This window comes from Hypomesus nipponensis, chromosome 17 (genome assembly GCF_054491055.1).
Source record: "Hypomesus nipponensis isolate SF chromosome 17, ASM5449105v1, whole genome shotgun sequence".
Lineage (NCBI taxonomy): Eukaryota > Metazoa > Chordata > Actinopteri > Osmeriformes > Osmeridae > Hypomesus > Hypomesus nipponensis.
In genome coordinates this window covers 511,095-529,985 of record NC_140377.1, presented here as the reverse complement: position 1 = coordinate 529,985, position 18,891 = coordinate 511,095, and the positions used below count along the sequence as shown (strand labels likewise).

Genomic DNA, 18,891 nt, shown 5'->3' with positions numbered 1-18,891 from the left:
AAAGAAATGCCTAAAGTAGGACTGACTCCAAATGACTCCTTTAATCTCTCCTAACTCTTGTGTTAAGGTCTCCCCTCAGCTCCTCCTCTGCTCTGCCCTTGCAGCCCTGAGACTTAGACAGCTGTAACATCCACACAACATGAAACACACAGAAATCAATGTTGTACTTTATTCATCATATTTGCAACTGCTGTTATCCAGAGTTGTGCTTGTGTATCACAGTAGTACTATAGCATCCAGACTTAGACAAGCAAGAAGAAAAAAAACATGACAAGTTTCTGTACAGTCTGGCTTCATCCCTTTCCTTCCTTTCCTCAGCCAAGCCTCCCTTGACCACCTCTGAACACACACGCACGCACGCACGCACGTACACACACACACACGCACGTACACACACACACGCACGTACACACACACGCACGTACACACACACGCACACACACGCTAGCAGCTGTTGTGGGAGTGTGTTTGTCAGGACCGGTTGGGCCCAGGAGGGTTTCACATGCAGGGCGACTGGTCTCACAGACCCCGTGTTGACAGTGGACACGCTGCGTTCTAGCAAACACATGACAACCAGAACAACATTAACTAAATACTAACATAGGACTATAGATCTGCTCAGTGGGATTGAGGACAACTTCACAACATACAATGTGAATCAGTGAGTAGCAGCCAATCTAGGTAGGCTCCAGATCCACCACAGTTCAGAATATATATAGGCCTATATAATAATAATATTTTTGTACCCATGGATTGTCTGTACACCTAAACGCATGTTGTCATTAACAAGCAGATACAATTCCCTGCATCTCTACTAATAAATACAGTATCTACTTTACGGTAGGCCTTGTTAGCTAACCAGAATTTTCATCCTCAAAGAAAACCCTTTGAAACAAATTGCTTAAGATATATGTTGCCTATATAGGCCTACAGTCTATGGTAAAAAATAGGCTATCACAAGCCTTATCACGAAGCACTCCTCGTCTAGCGAAAATGTGCATCCTCCATTATGTTTGTCAAATAATAAGGTAGGCCTGCTATGAATATTATTAGTGCTAGGCTATACAATTTGTTGTATTTTCTTTAGGGTAACAGGCCGAATCTGATGTATGCTTTGTAGGCCTTGATATAACGTCCTTGAGTGTAATTTGTTGTTCACCATCAATAATATCCACAACACATAGAGAAAACACAGAAGGTTGACGCAGTTACGACTATCAGCATGCAGCCCATGAAACACTGGCGGACCAGTGAGTAGCCTAATTGCCGACTATCCGCTTGAGGATGGTCCGCCAATGGAGGCCCGACCGCTGCAAGCCACTATAACGGCGTGCCACCCAAAAACCGCTGGTGGCCCGTCGATCGTATGCTAGCTGACTGGGGTATGAAAAACGTAGTGCTAACCTATATACGTTTGAAGTGACTTTTCTTTTCGCCCATGCTGAAAATTCGTTTGGACGAATTGGCATTTTTGTCCAGCAAGTGACCTGAGGAAGTGAGCAAGACGCATGCCTCAAATAACACTATTCTATTTCTTTGAGCAGACACTTTTATCCAAAAACGTAACCTTCAACCTCTCTGAAGTCAAATTGCACTACCACTGAGTTATACCTATTCTACTTTGTAAAGCCTGCAACCAGTTAAATTTAAAGGGATTAGGTGACCACCCGATTTCCCCAATATAGGCTTTCCTCGTTTTAAATTAACCATATGTTAATTTAAAACGTCCAGTAGCTATGAGTCCGAGAATTACAATCAAATCATTTCAGGAGGAGGACTGTTGCTTAGTAACCCCAATCCTCTCCAGCTTTAATATTTGAATTTAAACACGTCAGTTGGTCTGCGCTCGAGAGCCTTATTCAAGACCCACACCACACATCACCAGCTCTACAAGCTACTAGTAAGGTAAATACTTTGTCTTCATTACCCAATATTATATTGTGCCATTTTACTTTAGTTTAGCTAAGAAGAACTTTTACGATTTTGATAAATAGGTAACCTGGTTAAATAGTTCCGACTGTAACTTTTAAACCGTTAAAAAACTAGTTCTACTGTAATTATCTTAGTGCTAGCACTACAGTTAGAGATCTAGCCTAGCATTACAGTAGCAATGAAATTACTCAGTCAAAAACGCAACCTGGAAAAAAACACCCTCTTAAATACTTAATATTGACCTAATTTGTGTTTATGTACGTTAATTATTATGATATTTTATTTTGATGAATCGTTAATTGGCCAGCTAGTCTAGCCTGATATCCCAGTTTCTACTACGGTACTGTATTTTTTTTAACCGTTGGTTAACAACTAGCTTTAGTTAGCTAGCGGTAGTACTAGCAACGACCTCTAGCTAGATCTAGCAAAAATGCAACCCGGACGACAAAACACCGAAATAAACAGCATTATAACTTAACTTGAATTTATTCAAGTAAATATTTTTTATTTTTTATTTTGATAAATGTTAGTTTTAGAAAATACTAACTTGGGTCTAATACTAGCGTTAAGGTGTTTCAGCGGTACTGTACGGTAAGCTACTATACTGTAAATGTATTAATTTGAACTTAATTGTTTATGACCTTCTCCCCTGACCAACCCCTCCCTCCCTCCCTCCTCCTTCCTCTCTCTCAAGTTCCAGAAGTAAGATGGCCCTGAACAGTATCCTCAACGCTGATGACATCAAGAAAGCCCTGGCAGCATTTGCAGGTTTGGGATCTTCTATTCTTCATAGCAACCACATCTACTGTATACCAGCACCTAGTGGCTCTTTCCGCTGACTGTAATGTGTGTGTGTGTGTGTGTGTACAGCTGCTGATTCCTTCAACCATAAGAAGTTCTTTGAGATGGTGGGTCTGAAGGCCAAGTCAGCTGACGATGTTAAGAAGGTCTTCCTAATTGTGGATGCTGACAGCAGCGGCTTCATAGAGGAGAACGAGATGAAGTAAGACTAATTTAGTGTTCACATGTTCATATTAGAACTTTAATGGTGGATACACCTACACACGCTCTCACTGCTGTTCTCTCCTCAGAACCTTACTGAAGAGATTTTCCCCTGAGGGAAGGGACCTGACCGATAAGGAAACCAAAGCATTCCTACAGGCAGCCGACACGGATGGAGATGGCAAGATTTCTATCGATGGTCTCTGTCCCTTTTTACCTGGTCCCATAAATCATGTGTCTCACACAAAGGCTCTGGTTCTGAGGCAGAATATAAGCCTACTGTATTTATCACCATATCTAAGGACTGGAGATTTTGTGGATGATGTTTCTAGTGTTTTTCTTCTCTCAGAGTACCAACCACACTGTCTCATCCTCTCTTTCAGAGTTCACTGCCCTGGTGCACCAGTAACAGTTACCTCCCTGCGGAGTAGGGCTCCCCCACCCAACACCTGCTCCCAGACTGTTGCCCACACCCCCAACACGACTCTCTTCCTCCTCCCTTTGACCTGTCCGACATGCTCTTGATTTTGCCCTTTTTTCCCCTCCCTCCCTCCACTGTTAGAGTTGTTGGTAAAAATGAACAAACACTGAAAGAGGTCAGACTGTGACAGAACAAAATAATAATAAAAGAAATGCCTCTGGTATGTCTCCCACTGAGCTTTGTCCTCTGCTCAGCCCTCACAGTCCTGAGACTGAGACAGCTGGAACATCCACACAACATCAAACACAGAAATCAATGTCACACTTTATTCATTGGATTTACAAATACATCCAGAGTTGTGGCTGTGTATCGCTGTACCATCAGCCAGGCTGCATCACACCAAGGGCAGTCTGGGTTAAGTATCCCCAACAGGACAAGCTGGCACCCCTCAGGTCCTTCTCTACGCCACGCAACTGCCTGAGCAGATAACCCCAAAAGAATGTACAGTGTTTGACACGAGGCAATGGCCAGCCAGGTAGTATTCAGTGACCATGCCTGACAGACAGCTAACTCAGTCTCTACATGGTGTAACATTGAACAGAACATTTAACATGGTGTAGGTTAAGAATGGCAGATCAAATGAAAGGGTTGTTTAAGGATACATTATACAGCAGGCCTTAATTAAGATCATTTTAACTCAGAACACAAACCACTATTACTGAGCAATTATTATACAATCTCCCTGATTCTGACAAAGATATGAGACAGACTTTAAAAAACATAAAACGTAATTATAAAACATTTATATTTACAATATAATCCCCAGAAAACAATCAATGCATTGGTTTCTCATCAACAAATCAAAATGTACCTCTTCATATAAAATAATCAATGCATTAACAATTCCTATCAAAGTGGTTTATGAAGGTCATGATATATCTGGGGTTGTGTAGAACGCCAAGCTAGTCTAAACTTCACAATATCACCACTCTTTCTCAAGGTTATGATTTCATCACCCATCACCGACGGAGTTTTGGAGCTGATCTATCATTGGTCGACGTCGGCTTCAGCTTGACCGTGGCAAAGGGGTTGGTGCCTCTAGCAACACAGACATAGAATGGGAGCACAAGGATGAGAGCAATAGAGTGAGATGGGGAGAGAAAGGAAGAGACAGAAAGATGGAGAGAGACAAAAGAGGTTTCATCAGTTGTGTGTCAGTATGAAGGCTTGACAAGGGAGCAGAAGCTGGTCACCAGTCACTCATCACCAGTCACTCATCACCAGTCACTCATCACCAGTCACTCATCACCAGTCACTCATCACCAGTCAGCCACTTGTAAGGGTGTGAGACATGGAGACATGGCTCTTACTTGGGGAAGAGCTCTGGTGGATGTCCGGACTTCTCAGGTCTCTGTAGAAAACCAGAGAGAGACAGGCAGAGAGAGAGAGAGAGAGACAGGGACAGAGAGAGACAGACAGAGAGAGAGGGACAGAGAGAGACAGGGACAGAGAGAGAGGGACAGAGAGAGACAGGCAGAGAGAGACAGACAGAGAGAGAGGGACAGAGAGAGACAGGGACAGAGAGAGAGGGACAGAGAGAGAGGGACAGAGAGAGACAGGCAGAGAGAGACAGACAGAGAGAGAGGGACAGAGAGAGACAGGCAGAGAGAGACAGACAGAGAGAGAGGGACAGAGAGAGAGGGACAGAGAGAGACAGGCAGAGAGAGACAGGGACAGAGAGAGACAGGGAGAGAGAGATGAAGCATGTATCTTTGAATTTGTCAGTATCATCACTCTCCTCACCTCACCTGTCCCAGAAAAGACTTGATTTACACGACGTCTGTCTACCTCTGACAAGCATCTGCACTTCAGTCTTTCCACTGTTCAGTCTTTCCACAGTTCAGTCTTTTCACTGTTCAGTCTTTCCACAGTTCAGTCTTTCCTCAGTTCAGTCTTTTCACTGTTCAGTCTTTCTACAGTTCAGTCTTTCCACAGTTCAGTCTTTCCTCAGTTCAGTCTTTTCACTGTTCAGTCTTTCTACAGTTCAGTCTTTTCACTGTTCAGTCTTTCTACAGTTCAGTCTTTCCACAGTTCAGTCTTTCCTCAGTTCAGTCTTTTCACAGTTCAGTCTTTCCTCAGTTCAGTCTTTTCACTGTTCAGTCTTTCTACAGTTCAGTCTTTCCACAGTTCAGTCTTTCTACAGTTCAGTCTTTTCACTGTTCAGTCTTTCTACAGTTCAGTCTTTTCACTGTTCAGTCTTTCTACAGTTCAGTCTTTCCACATCAGTCTTTCCTCAGTTCAGTCTTTTCACTGTTCAGTCTTTCTACAGTTCAGTCTTTTCACTGTTCAGTCTTTCTACAGTTCAGTCTTTCCACAGTTCAGTCTTTCCTCATACTTATAAAACGTTTATGGATGTTATAAATCTGGATGACTCTAACTCTTACAGTAAACTGATGTGTTCATTCACTTCTCAGGATGAAAAGGTAAACTGGTCCGAGTCTCTACAGAATGACACTGGAGCACCCCTGCTACACCTGACTTAACTCCATGCAAGTATGTGCACACACACACATGCAAACCACCCCTCACACAGCCTCACCCCTACACTCTCAGCAGCTGGAACTGCCCCCCTGCATCCACCAGAACGCGGGGTGTGGCGTCATAGAGAAAAGCACCTTGCCACAGTGCCCCTGCTGGCCGGAGAGGGAAAAACCTTGACAATTTGGAGGTAAACTTTGACTAAAATAGTAACACTTTTTCCCAAAGAACTGTATTGATGAAAATGACAAATACAGTAGTAATCATGTTTTTAAAACACCAAATGTATAGTTGAGATTGTTCATGACCCATGGCCTAAATAGGCCTTTTAGTCTATCCACCAATACCTTCTTGTTTGAGAGTGACTCTGCCCTTCGTTCAGAGGTGGGCGTGATTGGACGCATTTCTGTCTGCCTATTGGGTAAGGGTGGAGGTGGGGGCGGGCCTCCTCCATGGTTGCTGCCTCCTGAGTGGTCAAGCAGGTTGCTCATGCTACTACTGCTTCTGAGGGTGGAGCCGCTACTGGAAATCAAGTAACAAAAAAGATACGTTTTTAACGTGGAAAAACCTTATTGTTCATCACTGCTCCTCACAGCAATAGGTCACCCATATTTCCTAAATAGTTCATTGTGTGCTGGAAGGCCTTGGTGTTTTAATGTTGGCCCTGTTTTCAGGAGATTGTGACACAAAAGCCAGATGAAGCAGTGGAAAGTATTAAAGATAATGATGCTAACTATAGTCATGGCAGCCTAGTTATTAGCTGCTTGCCCATCATGATTGGAAATCCATTGTTCTCAGTGACCTGCTTGTTTAAATATAGTTTGTATGATCAAATAAACTTGTGGGCAAAGTTCCCCTGTGAACAGTTACCTGGAGCTGGGCTGCCTGGGAGCTTCCTCCAGAGGCTGCACATAGGAGGCCGGGAACCAGCCTTGGCTGCTGATATGCCAGAGAACCGGCGACCCGGAGAACCAGAGACATACAAGAGAACGGAGAATCAGAGACAGGGCATGAGAGAGCACAGATTATGAAATATAAATCACTTCTACAATTACACATCTCAAAGTTAAACACATTGAATTCATTGTCAGAACTACTTAAGAGTGTACAGTCTGTACCATAACTTTGAAATAATAATCTGAAGTTGTAAAGACACATGGAGATCCTCAAGAATGATATTGTATCATGATCTGTTTGTTTTGGTCCCTGTGGCCATGGCCTCACCTGAGGCTGCTCTCAGCGCGGCCGTACAGCCAGCCGTTCCTGGGTGCAGGGACCAGCACGCTGATCAGCTCCCCCTTGGAAAAGGCCAGCAGGGTGGGGTTGGACAAGGCAGGGTGGGCCACCAGAGCCCTCATGACTCTCCCTCCTCCCAGGCCCAGGGAGTCCCCCACAGAGCCAGCACGGGAGCGGCTGCCCTGGGGGGAGGGACCTGGGTGGAGAGGGGGAGGGAGGGAGAGGATGGGGGGGGGTTGAGAGGAAGGGAGACGGAGAAAGGATGAGGGAGGATGATGACGGGGGTAGGTAGAGAGGGAGGTAAAGGGCAGGGAGGAAAAGTGAAAGAAACATGGTTGTGAGGGGAGGGAAAAGAATGAAAGAGGGAAGGAAATGATACATTGACACAGAGGAAAGAAGAAGAGAGGCAGACACAGAAGATGAAGGACATAAACATATATGTACACTAAAGCAACAACACCAGTCTCGGTACAGGCCGAAGACGTCCCCCACCTCTGGAGGGCACTTTTCCCAAGGGCTGGTCCTCCCTGCGACTCCACCGCTCCACCTCCCTCAGCCCCACCTGCGCAACAACACAGTAACACACTCAGCTCTCACAGCTTAAACACCACACACACACACTGGAATCCACTGGAATCCAGATCTGTTAGCAGTGTTCACTCTGGGATACATGAAGCAGTAGAGCAGGGGTCTCCAACCCTGTTCCTGAAGAGCTACCTGCCTGGTCTTTTATGTTCCAACCACACGTGTTTGACCTGATTCACCACTAGTTACCTAATAATCAGAATCAGGCGTGTTACATTAGAGTTGGAGAAAAAGTGTGTGTTTGGTGTGTTGGGTCTCCTACCTTGCTGTCCTGCTCCAGGTGAGGGGAGGAGCCAGCACGAGCGCCCCGCGTGGCGTCCACCTGGTCCTTCCAGTCATCAGCTGTCTGCTGGAGAGGAACCCCTGTCTGCCGCACAGACAACACACATTCTATGAGACTGTGTGTGTGTGGGGGGGGTATATGTGTGTGTGTGTGGGGGGGGGGGGGGGTATATGTGTGTGTGTGTGGGGGGGGGGGGTATATGTGTGTGTGTGTGTAGGGGGAGGGGGGGTATATGTGTGTGTGTGTGGGGGGGGGGGTATATGTGTGTGGGGGGGGGGTATATGTGTGTGTGTGTGTAGGGGGAGGGGGGGTATATGTGTGTGTGTGTGGGGGGGGGGTATATGTGTGTGGGGGGGGGTATATGTGTGTGTGTGTGTAGGGGGAGGGGGGGTATATGTGTGTGTACCTTATTCATGAGGAGGATGAAGGACTGGGTGAGGTTGCAATGTTTCTCAGCCAGAAAGCGATACCGCCGCTCCTCCTCCTGTAACGCCTCTCGCTGACTCTCTCTCAAGAAGCTGATGTACTCACTGCCGTCCTGTCCACACACACGCACGCATTCAAACACACACGCATTGACACACACATGCACCACCACCACAACCCAAAGCACCAATGTTATTTAACAAACTCAGGAATCTTTTCTACAATACTTTTTTCTCTAGCAATCCCCACCCCCCCCCCCCACAACTGACTGACCTGATGGACTCCCCTCCTCAACTGTCTCTCTAGACCGCTCGCCTGGCTTCGTACCTCCATCTCATAGCGCCTCCTACTGTTCTGGAGGTCACATTACAGCAACGACAGACACTGAGTAAGCATACAAACACACCTTAACCACATGAGGAAAGCACACACATACTATGGCCGGTATCCATGCTGAGAGCCGTGTGCGGATGCTGTTGAGAGAGGGGGTGTGTGGGGTGTGTGTGGGGTGGTGTGTGTGGGTCTGGTGTGTGTGTGGTGTGTGTGGTGGGGTGTGTGTGGGGTGTGTGTGGGGTGGTGTGTGTGGGTCTGGTGTGTGTGTGGTGTGTGTGGTGGGGTGTGTGTGGGGTGTGTGTGGGGTGGTGTGTGTGGGTCTGGTGTGTGTGTGGTGTGTGTGGTGGGGTGTGTGTGGGGTGTGGGTGGTATGTGTGGTGTGGTTGCTTACTGAGATGTAGTCCTTGTCCAACTTCACGTTGTTGTCCATCTCCTGGATGACCTCATGCTGGAACCAGTAAAACTGGTGGCAACACAAACAGGTCAAACATTCAAACATGCTACATTTCTGCTCCATTTGCAAGATAAACAGTGAACAGTGACTTTATAACTGACCAAATGTTTTAATAATTGATCGCAGGTCTGTGGGGTTTGTTCAGGCTATTGTATATCAATTATTAAGTAATGAACATGTAGGTCACTGGCAATATATCAATAGTTTCATAATTTTTCTCACAAGTTTATGAACTGCATGTGTTAGATCAAAGACAATCCATATGGATGAGGCTAGTCTTGTGTGTTTAGCCTGGTGTGTGTGTGTGTGTGTGTGTGGCAGCATGTTGACACACTCACAACTCCCTCCAGCTCTGATGTGAGCCTCCTCTGGTGCTCAGAGATCTGAAGCAGGACATCTCCTACAACACACACACACACACACACACAGTCAGACACACACACACAGTCAGACACACACACAGTCAGACACACACACACAGTCACGCACAGTCAGACACACACGTACACACACAGAGACACACATATTTGGAAGCCTGCCTTTTGAAGCACCAACATCGTACCACGCCTAACCCTTCCTAAGACACTGATTTCCTTTAGTAGAAACTGTCAGCAATGAAGGAGCCAGGAAGCTGTTTGTTTCCTCCACTCTCTCGTATCAGGCCTGTAGTCGTGGAGCGGCTGGGTTAAGTGAACTGAGCCTCTCACCCTGGGAGTCTGTTCTCCTCCATCATTAATGATCCCTGTGGGGCTTCTGTCACCTGACCCAGCTCCTCTACTGCACACGAGCACCATCAGGTCCACTTCCAGGATTCTGTTTACAGCTCATTCAAGATCAGTTTGTCATAGATTAGAGCGTTGACCCGCCTTTAGTAAAACTGACCCTAGATCAGCTTTTAGGCCTGGACTGTAGGTGTATCTCCATTCAAAACAAACATGTTTATGTTCAGCGTAGATAACAATGTGTTCACGCTAGAATGCAAGGCTGAGGCCCTCTGAAGGTGGAGTGAAAATATGTGGAGAAGCACAGCAGTGTCCTCTACAGGGCTGGCACAGCAGTGTCCTCTACAGGGCCGGCACAGCAGTGTCCTCTAAAGGAATGGCACAGCAGTGTCCTCTACAGGGCTGGCACAGCAGTGTCCTCTACAGGGCTGGCACAGCAGTGTCCTCTACAGGGCTGGCACAGCAGTGTCCTCTACAGGGCCGGCACAGCAGTGTCCTCTAAAGGGCTGGCACAGCAGCGTCCTCTACAGGGCCGGCACAGCAGTGTCCTCTACAGGGCTGGCACAGCAGTGTCCTCTACAGGGCTGGCACAGCAGTGTCCTCTACAGGGCCGGCACAGCAGTGTCCTCTACAGGGCCGGCACAGCAGTGTCCTCTACAGGGCCGGCACAGCAGTGTCCTCTACAGGGCTGGCCCTAGGGGGGTTTTGGGGGCCCTAAATAAAAATAGTGTATGGGGCCCATTGTTTGGCAAAATATTTTTTCTTACAAATATTGTTTTCTGGAGGGGGGCCCGAACCAATCGTGGGGCCCTAAACAAATGTTTAGTTTGTTTATTGGGTCAGGCCGACCCTGGTCCTCTACACACACACACACACACACACACGCACACACACACACACACAATGCCGGGGAACATACCGAGGGGCCGTGAGGACAGGGTGTGCAAGGCCTGCTCTCCTATCCTAGCCAGAGCGCTGAAGTAGGCCTCACTAGTGGCTGCAAGAGCTGAAACACACACACACACACACAGTGTAAACACACAATACACACACACAGTGTAAACACACAATACACACACACAGTGTAAACACACAATACACACACACACAGTGTAAACACACAATACACACACACACAGTGTAAACACAAGCAATCCCGCAAAGAGGAAATGATATTGTACATTCAAATAATGTAACTGACTTTTCTAACACCATATAAATGGAGGAAAGCTAGTTATGGAACAGCCTGTGATCCCATCACCAGCTGTCAGATGCACGCAACGTAATCACACATGCTCACAACACAACATCTCCCACCACCACCACTACTCCATGCTGTCTGTCTATCTTGTTCCGGATTTGTACCATGAGCCCTCTACTTGTAATTGTAAATATACTATGCTAGCTGCTCTAAAGGACAGAAAAAGACAGAAAGTGTCCCTTCTAGATAGAACCCCTCCAAGTCAAAACTATCTTAGTTGAAATAAGTGGTTAAATGAACAGATGGAGTGTCCTGACGAAATTCATGTATTGCTAACATATTGTTCAAGCAAATGTCCCCATGACAAGCCATCACTGACCACTAGCATGTGTTCCAGCTGTACTTTCCCAGCATGTTCCTTTACCGCCTGTGAGCAGCTCACAGACGGTCCAGGAGTCATCACAGCCCTGCTTCACAGGAGGGACTCTTCCACACTGTCTGGCACGGTGTCAGAATGAGATGCAGCCTAACTATGACACACTAGCATGTGTCTCCAGGGATGCAGCTGGCTGGGGAGGGGAACTGGGGTAGGGAGGGCTGTTACAGGGTGGAGGGGGGATGGGGGATTCAGGGTGGAGGGGGTGGGGGATTCAGGGTGGAGGGGGTGGGGGATTCAGGTTGGAGGGAAAGTCAGGGTGAAATATGTCCGTCAGAGCAGGTAGGACCTCACCATGGAAAGCCTGGATGTAGCTGTTCCCCAGAGACACTAACTTCTGTAGGCTTGGATTGAACTGATCCGTCAGACTCTGTTGAATATACACAAGCACATGCACCAACACACAAGACCAAGAGGAACTTGTCATCTATTAAGTTATGCATGTTAAACTATCAACAACAAGAAACATTTCAATTTATGTCATCCTATATTTTTTGCGCCTTAATACAATTATTTCTGGAAATGTAAGTGAGACATCCAGAGTTTGCGTTCAGATGCGGCTTCCGGGTTGGAGATATTGTCTTACCGCATATATCGCTAGCGTGGAGCGGTGGAGCTGGTCGCTGTTCAGGCCTGACATGTTGACGCTTGAGGTTTGATGAAACTAGATGATCTCGTCTTAATTGTTTTATAAATTGAGAAACATCCAGTTAATGTCCCTTTTGTCGTCTACTCCACACGAATCAGCAGTTTATCATCTACAAATGGAACGGAAGAACTGAACGTGTGCGCAATTGACACCGAGCTCTGAGACAAAGTTGTTAATTATTAAAGGAGTATGGGCCATAAAATACAACACCCAACATGCTGAATGTACTAACATGTGTGTGTGTGTGTGTGTGTGTGTGTGTGTGTGTGTGTGTGTGTGTGTGTGTGTGTGTGTGTGTGTGTGTTCAACATGAGGAGACCTTGTAAACCAATGTTGGCCAAATTCACTTCACTCTCAGTGCCCGTTTCCGCTGAAACATGGACATAAGCTGATGTCCAGTGTGAACAACGTGACGTAGTCCTATTAAAGTGAGGATGTGTATGTGCATGAAAACGTTCATAGGAAATGGCAGCGAGCGCCATTATCACTGTGTTCATTTAGATGAAACAGTATACCTCACTGTTTAAATAAGATTGATTAAATAAGAACACGTTAATCATGAAAGAACGGGAGAATGTAGCCTACATGTGTGGACCTGTAGGCAATAAACTAACAACAGGTTCCCAGTGTTCGTCATAAACACAAACTCTATAAAGGGAAAGCAGGTTGTTCAGCCGTGACGTAACGGAGCGGAGAAGGAGAGGCCCTCGAGCCCTCATAAAACAGGTGCTGCAGTAATTAGGGTCCGGTGGTTGTACACTAGGTGGCACCATTAAACAAAAGACACGACCGGAATTTTAAACAGCTTTCGCAGCATACCCGCGTAATCACACACAACACAGATACATTTATAATGTTAACATAAGCTATTAATAGTTAAAACATGTCCCGTCGCCTGAATAATTTGTGATGTTCACTGCGTATATCTATTGGTTCAACTATAACCTACCCTCACCTGCGCGGTACAGGAAAGCTTCCTGTTCATCTGAAGGTGCTAATATGTTACAGCATCTCTCTCTTTCTCTCTTTATCTCTCTCTTTCTTGCTCTTTCTCTCTCTCTTGTTCTCTCTCTCTCTCTCTCTCTCTCTCTCTCTCTCTCTCTCTCTCTCTCTCTCTCTCTCTCTCTCTCTCTCTCTCTCAGACAAACACACACACTGTTTACATTGGACAGACCTGCTCGTGCTTGCACAATGTAATGAGTTCACTCTGGTGCCCATGCTGCAGCAAAACCACCTAGAATCCGGCTGTCCCGCGGGAAGACTCCAAGCTGACTTATGAACGGTGCACCAGGGTGTGAGGGGCTGCGCATCGACGCGGCAGAAACGGCGCGTGTCCTGCTATTTCTGGTTTAAAATAGCCGACCGCTTTGGGGATCTCCCGTAATGTGAGAGACAGCAAAAGATGTTCGTAATATACAACAGTGTAATACAACCGCCGCCTCCTCCCTCTCTCTCTCTCTCTCTCTCTCTCTCTCTCTCTCTCTCTCTCTCTCTCTCTCTCTCTCTCTCTCTCTCTCTCTCTCTCTCTCTCTCTCTCTCTCTCTCTCTCTCTCTCTTGTCTTGCTTGTTGTCCTCCCAGTGACAGAATGAGATATCTTCTGTAGGCTAGAAGGCAGAGGCCATGCACAAGGAACCGAGGTAGGGAATGCAAACGGTTGCTTTATTGATTCCAATAAAAAATATATAGATTCAAACTTTATAGGTTTTCTATTGGTGTGGATAGTGGTGGCAAAGCCCTAGGCTCGATCCTGTCGGCATATCGACGCAAATAGTTAGATCCTTTGTTTTATTGCGCTCAATTACTATATAGCATAATTGAACCCGTGATAGTTGTGAGTTTTTCATAATCATTGTTCGCTCCAGCCGCCAACCTGAAGTTCATCGTTATCATCTTGGCCGCCGGTATGGTGGCCTTCATCGGAGCTGTTATCTGTATTATCGCTGCAGTCCACACAGGCTCTGCCGCCGCGGCGCCCCAGCCGCCTGCAGCCTACAACCAGTCGACGTCGCCGGACTACGGAGAACAGACTCCCGTCGGGGGCTCGGCGCGGGCTGGTCCGCTGGGCGCTCTCCATGGTTCTGTAACTCCAGATTTCGAAGCGCCCACCCTCAACATCCTCAGTGGTCTGGACGGCAGACCAGACGCTACGGTCAGCCGACTCATCTGCACTCCTATTCCCGCGGGCGAATGTAATCGGAAAAACTTTCAGCAACAAGCGGATGAATCTTCGGTATACGCAGGCGAGGATTGGGGGCACCTTCGCACCACAGCGGAAGAATTAAAACAGACTGTGCTTCAACAGAAGGACCAGATTCTCACCGACCAACGGACGATCAGAGAGCTAACCGGCAAGCTTTCGGAGTGCGAGAGCGGGATAGAGGGGATAAACAGTCCGGAGAGAAGCGCGGGACTACGGAGAGGGAGATGGGGGGAGGATGGAGGTCTCATGGTTCGAGATAGCCCTCAGGGGTCGCGTGCCGCTGTACAGCTGCTCACAGATCGAGCAGTTAACGACCTGGATCAGGCCATTACTCTGTTGAAAGACCGCATAGAGAGACTAGAGGTAGGACGGTTACGAGTCCTGGATGTGTGCCATTGCATTTTAATATCTACAGAAGTAGTTTTCAACGTATTAGCCAAACAAAAAACTATTCAACATGCTTTGCCCTGATGGCATATTTATAAAATGAGTCAGTCCCTTTAGTGCGCCGTGATGCTGATTAGCGCTTATCGAGATGACCCACCTCGCATCCCTCCTCCTCCCTCCTCCATCCCTCCCTCCTCCATCCCTCCATCCTCTATCCCTGCCTCCATCCCTCCATCCCACTTGCTAAGCACGTATTTTGTCTGGGTGTCCACGTGTTAGAGGTAATATGCTCAGTACATGTGTTAGTCTAGATTGTCTTTAGAGTTTCCATTTAGGCAGATTTTTTCCAAAAGCACTTATAGTTACAACCACCAGGATGCAGGGAAAATCTCAGAAACATTTACACACACTTACATACACACATACAGACAAACATGTGTCTTTGGACCTCAACAAAACACAATTTCAACACACATCACCAAGCTGTGGGAGAGCGGGAGAGGGAGAGGGGGAGGCTGCCCGTGATAGCAGCACATGATGTACAACCTTTTTCTGCTAGAGAAATATCATCAATAATTCATGAGACACCTATATATATGTGTTAAATGAGAGAGACCTGCATGTTCTCCAGCATCTTAAGACTTCATCCATTTGTTTGGCTCTGTAACATGCTTTACACCTGTCTCACTGTTCTGTCCTGTCTCCCTGTACTGTCCTGTCTCACTCTGCTGTCCTGTCTCACTCTGCTGTCCTGACTCACTGTTCTGTCCTGTCTCACTGTTCTGTCCTGTCTCACTGTACTGTCCTGTCTCACTGTACTGTCCTGTCTCACTGTTCTGTCCTGTCTCACTGTTCTGTCCTGTCTCACTGTACTGTCCTGTCTCACTGTACTGTCCTGTCTCACTCTGCTGTCCTGTCTCACTGTACTGTCCTGTCTCACTGTTCTGTCCTGTCTCACTGTACTGTCCTGTCTCACTCTGCTGTCCTGTCTCACTGTACTGTCCTGTCTCACTCTGCTGTCCTGTCTCACTGTACTGTCCTGTCTCACTCTGCTGTCCTGTCTCACTGTACTGTCCTGTCTCACTCTGCTGTCCTGTCTCACTGTTCTGTCCTGTCTCACTGTTCTGTCCTGTCTCACTCTGCTGTCCTGTCTCACTGTACTGTCCTGTCTCACTGTACTGTCCTGTCTCACTGTACTGTCCTGTCTCACTCTGCTGTCCTGTCTCACTGTTCTGTCCTATCTCACTCTGCTGTCCTGTCTCACTGTACTGTCCTGTCTCACTGTTCTGTCCTGTCTCACTGTACTGTCCTGTCTCACTCTGCTGTCCTGTCTCACTGTACTGTCCTGTCTCACTCTGCTGTCCTGTCTCACTGTACTGTCCTGTCTCACTGTTCTGTCCTGTACGAGTCTTAGCTGTACGAGTTCACAGCTGCAATACAGTACTGTGTATTGTTACTACTGTTTGCAATACACAACTGTATACTAAAGAATCATGAAACTAATTGGTTGGTTGGTGGAATACTGCTCTCCTGACATTCTCTCTCTCTCTTTCTCTCTCTCTCTCTCTCTCTCTCTCTCTCTCTCTCTCTCTCTCTCTCTCTCTCTCTCTCTCTCTCTCTCTCTCTCTCTCTCTCTCTCTCTCTCTCTCTCTCTCTCTCTCTCTCTCTCTCTCTCTCTCTCTCTCTCTCTCTCTCTCTCTCTCTCTCTCCCTCCCTCCCTCTCTCTCTCTCTCTCTCTCTCTCTCTCTCTCTCTCTCTCTCTCTCTCTCTCTCTCTCTCTCTCTTTCTCTCTCTCTCTCTCTCTCTCTCTCTCTCTCTCTCTCTCTCTCTCTCTCTCTCTCTCTCTCTCTCTCTCTCTCTCTCCCTCCCTCCCTCCCTCCCTCTCTCTCTCTCTCTCTCTCTCTCTCTCTCTCTCTTTCTCTTAATTATAGACTGAACTCTTTTGGTACATAACTGATGGTGCATAATTGAAAACAAAACATTCTCCAGAGGTTCGACAGCTTCTCTAACAACACCTCACTCACATGGCTCATCATATAACACCTATAGAGAGAAAGACAGAGAGAGAGAGAGAGAGAGAGAGAGAGAGAGAGAGAGAGAGAGAGAGAGAGAGAGAGAGAGAGAGAGAGAGAGAGAGAGAGAGAGAAGAGAGAGAGAGAGAGAGAGAGAGAGAAAGACAGAGAGAGAGAGAGAGAGAGAGAGAGAGAGAAAGACAAAAGAAAGAAAGAAATAAAGAAAGAAACAGAGAGAGAGACATAAAGAGATGGAGAGAGAGACACAGAGACGAAGAGAGAAGGAGCTTTCTGTGGAAAGGTTTATTCAAGGTGAAAAGAACAAGATCACTTCCAAAAAACCTTCATCTTTCCTTCCCTGCAGTCAGACTTTGGACCATATCCCCACAACCACACCTCTGGATCCTCCCAGGCCCCCAGCCCTCCTTCTGCAGCCCTAGGAGGGAGGGGGAAGGCCGGGCAGGAGGCTGAGCTGAAGCGCTGGAGGATGGAGGACCTGGAGGGAGCGCTGGAGAGGAAGGTGGCGCTCCTGGAGCAGGAGCGGAAGGCCCTGCGCCAGGACACCCTCCAGCAGCAGCAGGACGTGGACCAGGCCGTCCGGATCCTGCACCAACGCCTCGCTGACCTGGAGGAGGGTGAGCATAGGGATCAGGAGGGAATGTGTGTGTGTGTCCATTTGCAAAAATACCTTTATAAAAGGTTATATTAACTTAATACTTTGCTGTGTTGACTGCTTCTTCCTTGTCTCCCCCAGGCCTGCCAGAGCACCCTGCGCGCTTCAGACTGTCCTTCTCCTCACGGACCAACTCCATGTATGCTGTGATGAGCCACACCATCCCTGAGCTGGCGGCGTTCACCGCCTGCCTGTGGCTGCGGCCCTCGCAGGGGGACATGGGCACGGCGCTGTCCTACGCCGTGAAGGAACAGCCCAACGAGCTGGTGCTGCTGCAGGGTCTGCACTCTGCTGTGGAGCTACTCATCAACGACAAGGTACGAACAGGAACGTGGTAGGAACAGGAACGTGGTAGGAACAGGAACATGGTAGAAACAGGAACGTGGTAGGAACAGGAACGTGGTAGGAACAGGAACATGGTAGAAACAGGAACGTGGTAGGAACAGGAACATGGTAGGAACAGGAATGGCCATTAGGGAACAACACAATATTGGAATGCTTCCAGGTTGTTGCCAGATACAATTTTGAACGTGTCTAAAAAGATTTCTATAAACTACAGCCCTCCCAACCTTGCACTCCACTGTCACTCTGGAGATTCTAAGCTGCCTTGTCATCCTCCCACCTACAGGTGGCGGCGCTGCCTCTGAACCTGTCCCGGGGAAGCTGGCAGCACCTGTGTGTGAGCTGGAGCCAGAGGGCTGGGGCGTGGCAGGCCTACCAGGGGGGCAGGCTGAGGGGCCAGGGAGAGGGGCTGGCGGCTGGGCATCTCATCAGACCTGGAGGGGTCCTCATCCTGGGGCAGGAGCAGGTGAGAGGGAGGGAGGGGGTAAAGATTGAAACACTCAGGCCTCCCTTCCCCTCCCTCCCTCTCCTTACCTGTCTTCTCCCCCTCTCTGCAGGATACTCTGGGAGGGGGGTTTGACTGGTCGCAGGCGCTGGTGGGGGAGCTGTCCCAGGTGAACCTGTGGGAGAGGGTGCTGATGCCTGCGGAGGTGGCCCGGCTGATGCGATGTGGGCGGGTTACGCAGGGCAACGTGGCCCCCTGGAGGGACCGGGACCTGAAGCTGTACGGAGGGGCCACCAAGGCCCCTGGGGAGCCCTGCGCCAAACACACACGCCAGTGAGGGTTAGGGTGTAGAGGGGGTAGGGTGAGGAGGGTTAGGGTGTAGAGGGGGTAGGGTGAGGAGGGTTAGGGTGTTGAGGGGGTAGGGTGTGGAGGGTTAGGGTGTAGAGGGGGTTGGGTGTGGAGGGTTAGGGTGTAGAGGGTGGAGGGTGTGGAGGGTTAGGGTGTAGAGGGTGGAGAGTGTGGAGGGTTAGGGTGTAGAGGGGGTAGGGTGAGGAGGGTTAGGGTGTAGAGGGGGTAGGGTGTGGAGGGTTAGGGTGTAGAGGGGGTAGGGTGA

The 18,891-nt window shown here is 48.1% G+C and overlaps 3 protein-coding genes and 1 long non-coding RNA gene across 5 annotated transcripts; 2 read left to right on the top strand and 2 right to left on the bottom strand.

The window, feature by feature from the left end:
* The first annotated feature begins 1,819 nt into the window (after positions 1-1,819).
* Positions 1,820-3,575, top strand: LOC146252796 (parvalbumin-7-like). Of its 2 annotated transcripts, none has more exons than XM_084676886.1 (5): positions 1,820-1,905; positions 2,627-2,700; positions 2,803-2,935; positions 3,024-3,133; positions 3,318-3,575. In XM_084676886.1, the coding sequence occupies exons 2-5, from the start codon at positions 2,640-2,642 to the stop codon at positions 3,341-3,343; spliced, it is 330 nt and encodes a 109-aa protein (XP_084533012.1). In that variant the 5' UTR covers positions 1,820-1,905; positions 2,627-2,639; the 3' UTR covers positions 3,344-3,575. The 2 variants fall into 2 exon arrangements, with proteins under 2 accessions (XP_084533012.1, XP_084533013.1); XM_084676887.1 differs by lacking the exon at positions 1,820-1,905 and adding an exon at positions 1,971-1,994.
* Positions 3,576-3,678: 103 nt separating this feature from the next.
* Positions 3,679-12,602, bottom strand: baiap2l2a (BAR/IMD domain containing adaptor protein 2 like 2a). Its single transcript, XM_084676871.1, has 15 exons — positions 12,156-12,602; positions 11,864-11,939; positions 10,852-10,938; positions 9,549-9,610; positions 9,148-9,219; positions 8,697-8,777; positions 8,404-8,535; positions 7,977-8,081; positions 7,622-7,691; positions 7,118-7,325; positions 6,764-6,829; positions 6,241-6,415; positions 4,726-4,766; positions 4,372-4,453; positions 3,679-3,832 (listed from the first exon to the last, which is right to left on the bottom strand). Exons 1-14 carry the CDS (start codon positions 12,207-12,209, stop codon positions 4,375-4,377), a joined length of 1,308 nt encoding a protein of 435 aa, XP_084532997.1. The 5' UTR covers positions 12,210-12,602; the 3' UTR covers positions 3,679-3,832; positions 4,372-4,374.
* Positions 12,603-14,095: 1,493 nt separating this feature from the next.
* Positions 14,096-18,615, top strand: nptxra (neuronal pentraxin receptor a). The gene is made up of 5 exons (XM_084676883.1): positions 14,096-14,782; positions 17,183-17,453; positions 17,573-17,808; positions 18,120-18,299; positions 18,391-18,615. The coding sequence occupies exons 1-5, from the start codon at positions 14,123-14,125 to the stop codon at positions 18,613-18,615; spliced, it is 1,572 nt and encodes a 523-aa protein (XP_084533009.1). The 5' UTR covers positions 14,096-14,122.
* Positions 17,107-18,140, bottom strand: LOC146252794 (uncharacterized). Its single transcript, XR_014731680.1, has 3 exons — positions 18,061-18,140; positions 17,529-17,790; positions 17,107-17,443 (listed from the first exon to the last, which is right to left on the bottom strand). It is a non-coding gene; the product is annotated as an uncharacterized LOC146252794 (long non-coding RNA).
* Positions 18,616-18,891: the final 276 nt, after the last annotated feature.